General features: G+C 42.2%; 1 protein-coding gene across 1 annotated transcript; it reads left to right on the top strand.

Annotated features, from left to right (window-relative positions):
- Positions 1–3,730: 3,730 nt before the first annotated feature.
- Positions 3,731–10,354, top strand: LOC141252778 (serine/threonine-protein kinase Nek1-like; the record flags this gene model as incomplete). The annotated part of the gene is made up of 5 exons (XM_073670556.1): positions 3,731–3,828; positions 4,296–4,393; positions 9,939–10,022; positions 10,116–10,183; positions 10,268–10,354. Coding segments are annotated over exons 1-5 (434 nt in total), but the record flags the coding sequence as incomplete, so codon positions are not given.
- Between the last annotated feature and the right edge of the window lie 44 nt (positions 10,355–10,398).

Genomic DNA, 10,398 nt, shown 5'->3' with positions numbered 1-10,398 from the left:
CGCGGTCTGTTTTTTTGTAGGACAAGTTGTAGTTTTGATTGACACTATTAATTTTACCATATAATGTACTATAAAATCAGAAAAAAATGATGTAGGGCAGAAATGGGGGAAAAAACAGCAATTCTACTTTGTTTTTCATTTTATTATTTTTTTTTTAATTTTTTTACTTTAAAGACTTCAAAAATGGCTTGGTGGTAACTGTGTTCTAGGGGTCAGTACTATTATGGTGATGGCAAATCTGTATGGATTTTTTTTTCTTTTACTACCTAAAAAAAAACAAAAAAAAAAACAACAAAAATAAACTAATTGACTTCAGTCACCATGCTGTGAGAGCCATAACCTTTTTTACTTTTGGATGAGAGTTGTATGAGGGATTGTCTTTTGTTTTTTGTCTTAGGATAAGCTGTATTTTTATTTGTACTATTTTGGGGCTCCACGTGACTTTTTAAGCGATTTAAATCTATTAGAGTCATAAAACTTTATTTTTTTTCCTCTTTTTAATGTTTTTTTTTACATGTCTTTTGTATGATTATCCTTAGGGCTCATATAAATAAGCATATTAAACATCTGTGTGCTGTTCTTATACAAAACGGGTAGCATACGGTCAGTACAAAGACCGGTGCATGCCAGTATGATCATTCTCATGATCGTTTTTTAAGCGTTTGGTCCTCGTGTAAAAAATCGCCGCATGCGCTACTGTGATCAGAATTCTGGATCAGGCTCAGCCATTATAAGTCAATGGGTGCTTAACAAACGGATCACATATGGTTTAACATCCGTATGTCAAGCATTTTTCACAGATCCATAGCAATCATTAAGATAGGAAACCGTATTTGGTCTTTTCTTATTGATTAGATTGTACATATGCATAGTTTCTAAGCATACTGCTTTGTGGCTTCTTCGGCAGCAGGACATTGCACGATGAGGCGGTTTGTATTGACAACATACAACTCTGATTCCGAGTGGCTCCTTCACATTACTGCACAGAAGGAAGGCCTGGAAATCTACTTCTGTATTATGCCAAGAAAACTTGATGGAAAGTACAATTAGTGGAATTCAGTATAATTGGCTGAATGTGTCCTGGGGTTTTTACCTTCTTCTGGATCAACAGAGTTAGGCATAGGGATTTTAGTAATATCATTATTGGAATCACAAGAGTAATACAAAATATAAAACTGATTAAAAAAATAATAACCTTGTTCATTTTTAATTGTAATAGTGCATCAGTAATAAAAATGGTAATACACTTGTGAGGCCAAGTCCCAGTAATTTAGTGTAGGGAGTACAATTGGGGGAGAAAGGTTGAACTGGATGGACCTAGATCTTTATTCAACCTATGTTACTATAGTGCTGGACGATGCACCTCTAGGTTGGAAGGCATTCGACAAGCTACTGGGGAAAAGCCGATGGTCGACCTGAGTATGATCTCAGTAGCTGGAGATTTAACTTCTCCAGCCACACCCTTGAGGTGGAGATATGGTGAGTGGCCGTCCCACCCATCTCTTACAACCCAAAAAAACCAACCCAAACATGGCTGCTTAACCTCTTCACCACCAACATGCTGGAGACAAGCTTCTGGGTTTCACACCACAGACGATGGCAACCTCTGTGACACATATCTCCCTTCACATATATCGCCAGTGACCCTGTTACACTGTGCATGCAGATAGCTGTCACTGGTAGGACCGCCCACTGGACTCCTATCTATACAGACACCAGGAATTTCACTAAACAAAATGCAAGTTATGCAGAATCTTTTCCCACAAACCTGTGTCATTCTGCGCCACTTCTCTCTATACCCTGCTATCCATAGATCAGACAGCGCAATGTGACAAGTTCCCTGGGGCTCCTTTAACTTGTTTAGGTTAATATTACACCACCTATTAGGCTATGTGCCCACGATGCAGAAATGAAGCAGAAAATTTCTGCAGCATTTCTGCATCTCCCTGGCAGAAAAAACGCATGCAGACTGTGCATGCATTTTTCCTGCAGAATACATGCGGATTCACATGCGTTTCCACATGCGTCAACGCATGCGTTTCCGCATGTGGACTAACAAGCACTTTCCAGGCGATAGCATCACTTGGAAAGTGCTTGACAACTAGGTCACACTATAAAAATCCATGCAAACAGCATGGATTTATATAGTGTGACCGTAAAAATAAAAAAATAAAGCTATACTTACCTCCGATGCCGCCGCGTGTGCTGCAGCGCTCCTTCCTGGTTCCTTCCTGGCTTGCCGGCACATCGCGATACAGCCTGCGGTCACATGACCGCGACGTCATCTCAGGTCCTGGAAGGAGAAGCGATGCAGGGGCCGCCGGACAGGTGAATATAAACTTTATTTATTATTTTATTTTTTTTTTCACAGGTACAATGGTACCCAGGTCTGGATGAGAGCCTCCTCTCCTCCAGAACTGGGTACCATCCGCACATTGAAACGCATATTATCTGCGTGTACAAATGTACAGACACGGATATTATGTGTCTCAATGCAAGTCAATGGCGGCCCTTCCGCTGCACTTCCGCAAAATTAATGAACATGCTGCGGATTTATGAGCGCTGCAGAAACGCTGCGGAAAAATCCGCAGCATGTGCATTGACATTGCGGAATGCCATTGGGGACCATGGGGTGCGGATTACCAAGCGTTTTTGATGCGTTTCCGCTGCGGAAATGCATGAAAAACGCATCGTGGGCACGCAGCCTTAGTTGTCTTATTTGTGCCAGAAACATGCGCCATTATGTTGGTGCACGGTGTCTGACGTGAAGCCACACCCTTTCTGCCAAACCTTTTAAACCCCTTTAAGCAAGCTATTGCTACCTTGTTGGACAAGAAGAAAGTGTATAAAACGCATAATAAATATGGTGCAGGTCATGCAAGACAGTTTTTTTTCTGGCGCAAAAATTTCTCCCACTTCTGCCCGTGCCCTGACACTCTGTACCCAGTACAGTCCACATAGACTAAGTGCACACAGCATTAATGCACTTAGCCAAAAGTACACATCCAGAGTCTATCCCGGTGTAGGTTTAGCCACCATAGGGTCCAACCTCACAGATGGAGGCCATAATTGTGTCCTTTTGGCCTCTATCTGGCTTCCTTTTAGATGTTGTTTAGCAGTATAGGAAAAAGTAGCAGACTTTTCTATGTGAAGGGCCACAACAAAAGATTTACACCATTTTTAGTACTTTTTTTTTTTTTTTTTTTTTTGCATTGGTCCCTATAGTGGACTGGTGCCATAGTATCTATCCATACTGTGGCTACAGTCGGCTGTACATCTCCTTTGTATATGATTTGGACAGCGGCGACAGGCGCAGTGTGAGCTTAGTTTATACTCCCAATTCACATTAAATCAGATGAGCACAATTGTTTGGCCGATGGTTATCTCTTCCGACACCTCGAACGCCGGAGTGCTCCATTCAGCCGGCCGTTCTTGTGTTCTCTATGTGATAGTAGTCACCAGACTCCTCTAGTAGCGGCTTATCTCTACGCTGAACTAAGGGATTGGCTCCTGAACTTTATCGACCGGGTCCTTCTTTCCGCCAACATCCTCTGTTGGGGAAAGTCGGGAGGCCCCATACTCATTAGATGGCCTTCTGAGCTCCCCGATGAGATTGGCAGGTTCGGCTGACTTTCATCTAGTATGTATGGAGGCCCTTCCACTTGCTTTTCAATCTGTGGGCTAGTTGAAGCTTCCAGCATTGATCGATATGTTATATTTTTTACTTTAAGATGTCAAGCAAAGAAAGAGCGGAATCGAGGAGAGAGGTTGCTGTTCTGGCAAACATGAAGCATCCAAATATCGTCCAGTACAGAGAATCATTTGAAGGTTAGAAAGCTGTATGTTGTCACTGTGCTCCACGTGTTCTTCCCAAAGCCATGTAGGTAGTGAAGCTCTGGCGGTCCTGATTGGCAGTTCTGGTAGGGTAAGTGCACACAGCGTCTTTTGAAGAAGAAGATGGTTCAGGAACATATCGGCTGTGTTTTTACGTGAAGCATCTTCATACAATGTAATGTTTGAAGCCCCCTGAAGAACGGCGGCTTCCAACATCCTTCTTGTAGCCACTTTATGGCTTTCTAAGCTTGAAGCGGTTAAAAGAAGTGACAGAAGACAGATCATGTGTGCTGCAATGTCGTTTTTCCATTTCTGTGTCTATGGTCCCGTTCTTTTAGCGCTTTTTCAGGTATTTTCCAGACGTTGCGTGCACGTACCCTTCAGCGGTTTTGATGTCTTATTTTGTGGGTTGTCGCCGGCAGACTTTTATGGTAAATACAACAATCTGGCTTCTCTTGTAGAAAGCGGCTGCCTTTACATTGTGATGGATTATTGTGAAGGAGGGGATTTGTACAAACGAATAAATGCACAGAAAGGAGTTTTATTCTCGGAAGATCAGGTAAATATCCTTCCTAAAATATATGTCTGACTTACCCCCTACAGGAGGAGGGCGACAGTCCTGACCTGCGCTCTCCCATGGTGCCTTATTAGTTGTGGAGGGGCCCACCACCTTTACCCAACACTCTTATTTTTGAATAGGGGTGCGGAGTGGCGGATTACTAGTTTTGCAATATATTATTACTCTATCCTGTCTTATTATCATGGGGATTTGAAAAGTTGATAATGATATTGGAGTTACTGTTAGTAAATCTAAAATACACTATATTCTTCAGTGAATTTAAAAGGATTTTCCAATACTTTTTCAAACACACTATGTTACTAAAAATCCCTGATGATCTTTGTTTTCTAGGCTGAAGCAATGACGTGTTTCCCATACTGACATGACTGCCAGAGGTGGGCATCTGTCAGCAAGTTTTTGCAATCTAATCTGACAGCAACATGAAGTAGGGGCAGAGAGCCTGATTCCAGCGATGTATCACTACTGGGTGCAGCAGTTATGATAGGATCACAGCTTTCTGTCTACATTGTATAGTGACAGAAAGCTCCTCATCAGTGGTGGGGGCATGGCATGGTTGGATGATCAGGCACTAGGCAGTTTGCCCTCTAGTGATGATCTCCTGCTGATAAAATACTGATTGTATTGAAATAGCTAAACACAGGCCAGTAAGTGACACATCACTGTAGTCAGGCTCTCTTCCCCAACATCATGGTGCTCTCTGATTACATAGCAAAATCCTGCTGGCAGATTCCCTTAATACGGTTTAAAAAATAAAGATAAATGTCCATTTTCAGTTCAACCAAGGAATGCGAAAGGACAGAGGAAAGGGGCACATACATAACCACAATGCATGATCCAGACTGCCCCAGACAGTCTAATCTTTTTCTCCTGACCCCAGTTGCCATTTCACTGGATTAAGCATTCAGAACATAATTATTTTAAACATTTACGTGATTATTTTGTTATTTTCTTCAAGAAAAATATTTTTTTCAAACTATCAATGGATCCCGCTTTAACTAACTTTTGAGGTAAACTATTTCACAGATTAATTGTTCTTATGGTAAAGAAGGCCTGTGTCCTCTGGAGATTGAACCTGTCTTTCTCCAGAGATGGAGGGAGTGGCCCTTTGTCTTTTGAGGGATTTTTACATGAAACTGCTTTTCAGCATAGTTTTGTATTGGCCATTTATGTAATTGTACAAGTTAATCGTGTCTTCTCTTAGACTTCTCTTCTTCAGACTCAATACTTTTAATTGTTTTAATCATTCCTTATAGCTAAGATCCTCTATGACTCTTATCAGTTTTATGGCTCTTTTTGTATCTTTTCTAACTCTAGAGCAGGGGTGTCAAACTTAAACACACAAAGGGCAAACATTAAAAACCTGGACAAAGTCACAGGCCAACCAGTATACACTATAATAGGCCTCATATAGTCCTCTGTACAGTATAATGGGCCCCACATAGTCCTCCATACAGAATAATGGGCCCCACATAGTCCTCCATACAGTATACTGGGCCTCACCTAGTCCTCCATACAGTATAATGGGCCTCACCTAGTCCTCCATACAGTATAATGGGCCTCACCTAGTCCTAAATACAGTATAATGGGCCCCACATAGTCCTCCATACAGTATAATGGGCCTCACCTAGTCCTCCATACAGTATAATGGGCCTCACCTAGTCCTCCATACAGTATAATGGGCCTCACCTAGTCCTCCATACAGTATAATGGGCCTCACCTAGTCCTCCATACAGTATAATGGGCCTCACATAGTCCTCCATACAGAATAATGGCCCCGCATTGGGGTGGTGGTTCTGGTGTTGGGGGCCAAATACAACCACCCTGCGAGCCAGATTTGGCCCACGGGCCGGAATCTGACATGTGAGCTCTAGAGTATCCTTTCTATGGACTGATGCCCAGAACTGAGGCACATATTCAAGATGAGGTTGCATTAATGCTTTGTAATATATGACAATAAACTGTTGCGTAACATTGCATGCTGTTGTTTAGTCTGTGATTTACAAGTACACCCAGATCCTTCTTTACAAGTGACTCTCCTAGTTTTACTCCCCCTAGATCATATGATGCTTTCACATTATTCGTGCCCAGGTAATTGCCTTTGTTCTCCACATCTAATCTAATCTACCACGTGGATGCCCAACCACTCCGTTTGTTCAAGTCAACTTGATGTCATCTGCAAAAATAGAAACAACACTGTTAATCTCGTCTTCTATACCATTAATAAAGTATTTGAAAAATGGTGGAGCCTGCCCTGAACCTTGGGGTACACCACCTATAATCAGGGTAGCAGTCATTCACCAGAACTCTTTAGGTGTGGTCTTTTGATCCAATTACAAATCTTACTTTCCAAACCTATAGACCTTAATTTACCCATTAGGTGTCTGTGTGTGACAGTGTCAAATGCCTTTGCTAATTCCTAAAACGCTATATCCACAGCTTCTCTGTGCAGGTTTAAATCGTCTCTTCATAAAAAAAATGATCAGGTTGGTTTCTTTAGTAGAACCATGCCGGCTATCATATAATATTATTTTCTATCACATACTCCTGATAAAAGCCCCTGGTCAATAAAATGATCCTGTAACAAGCTGAGGATTTTTTCCCATTTGCAGTTGAAGAACCATGACCCCAGTCAATAATATTTAGTAAAAGCTCCCATCATCACTATTGTAGCCGCCTGTGCAGTCCTCGCCTTCAGATTATACAGACAACTCTCCAACTCCTCATAGTTGGGGGGCGTTTATAGGTAACACCAGTTTTTTAAAATATTTTCTTCTCTTTGTAATTCTACCCCCAAAGTTTCATCCTCCCCACCGTCTTTCTACCTCATTGCCTCTGTCACATCACTCCTAACATACAGATCTACTTCTTCTCTTTTCCTATTTGACCGGTCTTTCTGAAAGGGCGTAAAACCAGGAAGATTTACAGCCCAATATTGAAGAGACCGACCATGTCTCCTCCAAGGCCTCGGCCCTCCCATCTGGTTGTAAGACTTCTGGCATTTGTGAATATAAAGATTACGTTTTTGCCCAGTTTCCAGATTCAATTACAGAGACTTTTAATTTCTTGTGGGCACATTTGTCTTCACTGTTTTTTCTTTTTTTTACACCTGGATATCTCCCTATCCACTGACCTAATCCTCCACCACCCCCGCAGTCCACGTCTCCACCCTCCAAGATAGTCCTACCCTCTCTAATCTATCTACCCCTTTATTTTCTGCCTTGTGCTACCCCTTTATTCCTCCTTTTAAATGCTCTCCCCCAGCACAGCGGACCCCCTTTCATTTGCAGAATACAGATTGTACCCCAATGTAAATTCAGCCCAGTACTCTAGAAACTGGGAATTTGTTTATGATCCCAGGGGAGCAGAATTGCCGGGTTTATGTTACAGCCACGTGGGTTTATTATTATGCTACAGGTTGTGTGATTATTATCTGGGTGAAGGGCTGATTACTGCAAGGAGACATGTTATTATCTGCGTGGGGGAGGGGGATATTTATTATTCTACTATGGTGATCATTTCAAGGGTATATGATCTAATCGGGAGTGGGGGGAATGATTTATTATTCTGCAAGGGGGTAGTGATTATGTTGGTTAGAGCGATTCAATTTGCAGCATCTTTACACTGTACAATTAGAAACGAAGTACAGATTACTTACTTATTGTTAATGGTTCCACGGTTTTGCAGCCACTAATGATAAGGAAAACATTTGTGATTAATTTTTAATGATACAGCATGAGTTTTATTAAGCGATCTGTTAGTAGCCGCACCTCGGACACGCACTGTTCTACATGAGACCCAAGCCTAAGGATGGGCCATGCCACTCATGGGCCAGTGCTTTATGCTTGTGTAAGGAGATGGACATGCTGCCCATGTTTCCCTCTTGAAGAAACAAGTATATTGTTGTAAAATGTTATGTGATGCTGTGTGAACTGTGATGTATAGTGTGTGTTAATGGTGTTAGCAATACTGATAATGTGTAGTGTGTGTGTAGTTTGACATTAGGGATAGTAAGAGTTAATGGTTGGGACTAGCCCAGAGTGGGAGGAGCTGAGTTGCAGTGACAATTTCTTGTCAGACAGGGCCTGGAGTGCATAGTGAATGGACCTGAGGCTCATTGTGAGCAGTGGCGCTGTTTGCGTGTCCCTAAGTGAGAGGAGGCTGAGAGAAAAGAGATAGCGAGATCCGGAGCAGAAAAGAGGAAAGTGACTGAGAGACAAATTGAAGGGTCCTGGGAGAGGATGCTTAGCGGAAAGGCTCAGAGTTTATACCTCCAGAAGGTAATGGGCCTAGACTGGAAGGATACGAGAGGCGAGCATATTGTTCCGGGTGGGAGTTCCAGAGCGTCAGAGAGCTTGAAGCTAGGTTCGTGCATGCTGGCACCTTAAGGGAAAAGGGGACGCGGAACTGCGGTGCAAGTAAAGGACTCTTGCTAAGCAGGACTGTAGTGTTAATGCTGGGTTGTTTTTAAGTAGTGAGAAACCGAGGAACCAGAGCAGAAGTAGAAGGAGGAAAGGGGGAGAGAAGGAAGGAAAGTGTGTGGAAAATACTTTGAGTTGTAAATGAAACGTTGATAAGACTGTGTACCCACTATCTTCTGTATATATTCCCTACGAAGTTCCCTTTCAATAAAAAGTTTATTTTTGAATGGTGGTCTCCCTCATTAAACTATAAATCATGTGATCCTGGCAAACCAGCAACATGTATTACATGCAGCCTGCACGGGCATAGCCCCTTCACAGCTCCCAGCCAGGACCCCCACTTTCATGTAACGTGTTGGGGCGCAATAGACAAGTGCCACAACAACGACTACTGCCACGTGCCACGTTACACTTTTTACTCCACCCCCCGGGCTAAAATTTGCAAGCCAACCCCTCATGATTTTTATGGGCATTCATTGGTTGTCATGGTCACATGATCAGTATAGCATGTGAGAACAATATGGCCTAGTAAAAAAAACAAACAAAAAACAACAACTGAGGACCAGAGATTTTTAGGCATAAGAGCAGTTTAAGGTGGTATTTTAAGATGTGGTATGACTATTTGTTACTTTTAGCAATATGCATCTTATACTGAGGATTTTGGAAGCTGTAGAAAACCCCTTTAATGGGGTTGTCTTAAGTTAGGTTTTCAGGATACCTCAAGCTCCTGCTTACTAGATTGACAGCGGTGTGGAGTTGTCACACCGCTGGCCTGAGCTGTTACCTGTTTGCCTCTGCAATATCGGAGGATCGCAGGGACACTGGCTGACCGAAGCTGGCTGGATTCCGTTGGCTTCTTTTGGAAAGAGCTAGAAAGCATTGACTGGCCACTGCTGATAGACTGCAGAGGTGGTTGGTATCCTAGGCTACAAACAGTCATCTATAAAATTATTAAAACACTCCATTCTAAGTAAGTAAATTGCAAAGTTGCCTGATTTTTTTTTTTAAGCAGTTTGTGTTTTTGCCCAATAAAGAATGTGAGACCAAGTTATTTGCGTTTACTAAATACAATGATCTAGAACGGTCTGTTCATTTCTTTTCACTAGATTCTAGATTGGTTTGTTCAGCTTTGTTTGGCTCTGAAGCATGTTCATCATCGAAAAATTCTCCACAGAGATATCAAGTCTCAGGTAAGACGGGATTCTAGATCTCCACTGGAATTATTATTGGTGGTCTTCGGATGGTTCTTCCAGGAACTAATAAATGATTTCTCACTATTCTAGAATATCTTTTTGACCAAGAGTGGGACCATCCAGCTGGGTGACTTTGGAATAGCGAGAGTACTGAATAGGTAGGCTTGGTGGTACAGTACCTGAATGCTTGAAGTGAACGCTTCACTTTTTTATCTAATGACGCATGATTTGTTCTTATACAGCACCATAGAACTGGCTCGAACATGTATAGGAACGCCATATTACCTGTCTCCTGAAATATGTGAGAACCGGCCCTACAATAATAAAAGGTAAATAATACATCACATCGTCTCTTCCTGATCAGCCTTAGTAT

Source organism: Phyllobates terribilis, unplaced genomic scaffold (assembly GCF_046119375.1).
Source record: "Phyllobates terribilis strain yellow unplaced genomic scaffold, ASM4611937v1 Scaffold_9353__1_contigs__length_13724, whole genome shotgun sequence".
In the NCBI taxonomy this organism is placed as follows: domain Eukaryota; kingdom Metazoa; phylum Chordata; class Amphibia; order Anura; family Dendrobatidae; genus Phyllobates; species Phyllobates terribilis.
Note: the sequence above shows the minus strand (reverse complement) of the source record. Positions and strands in the feature narration are given on the sequence as shown.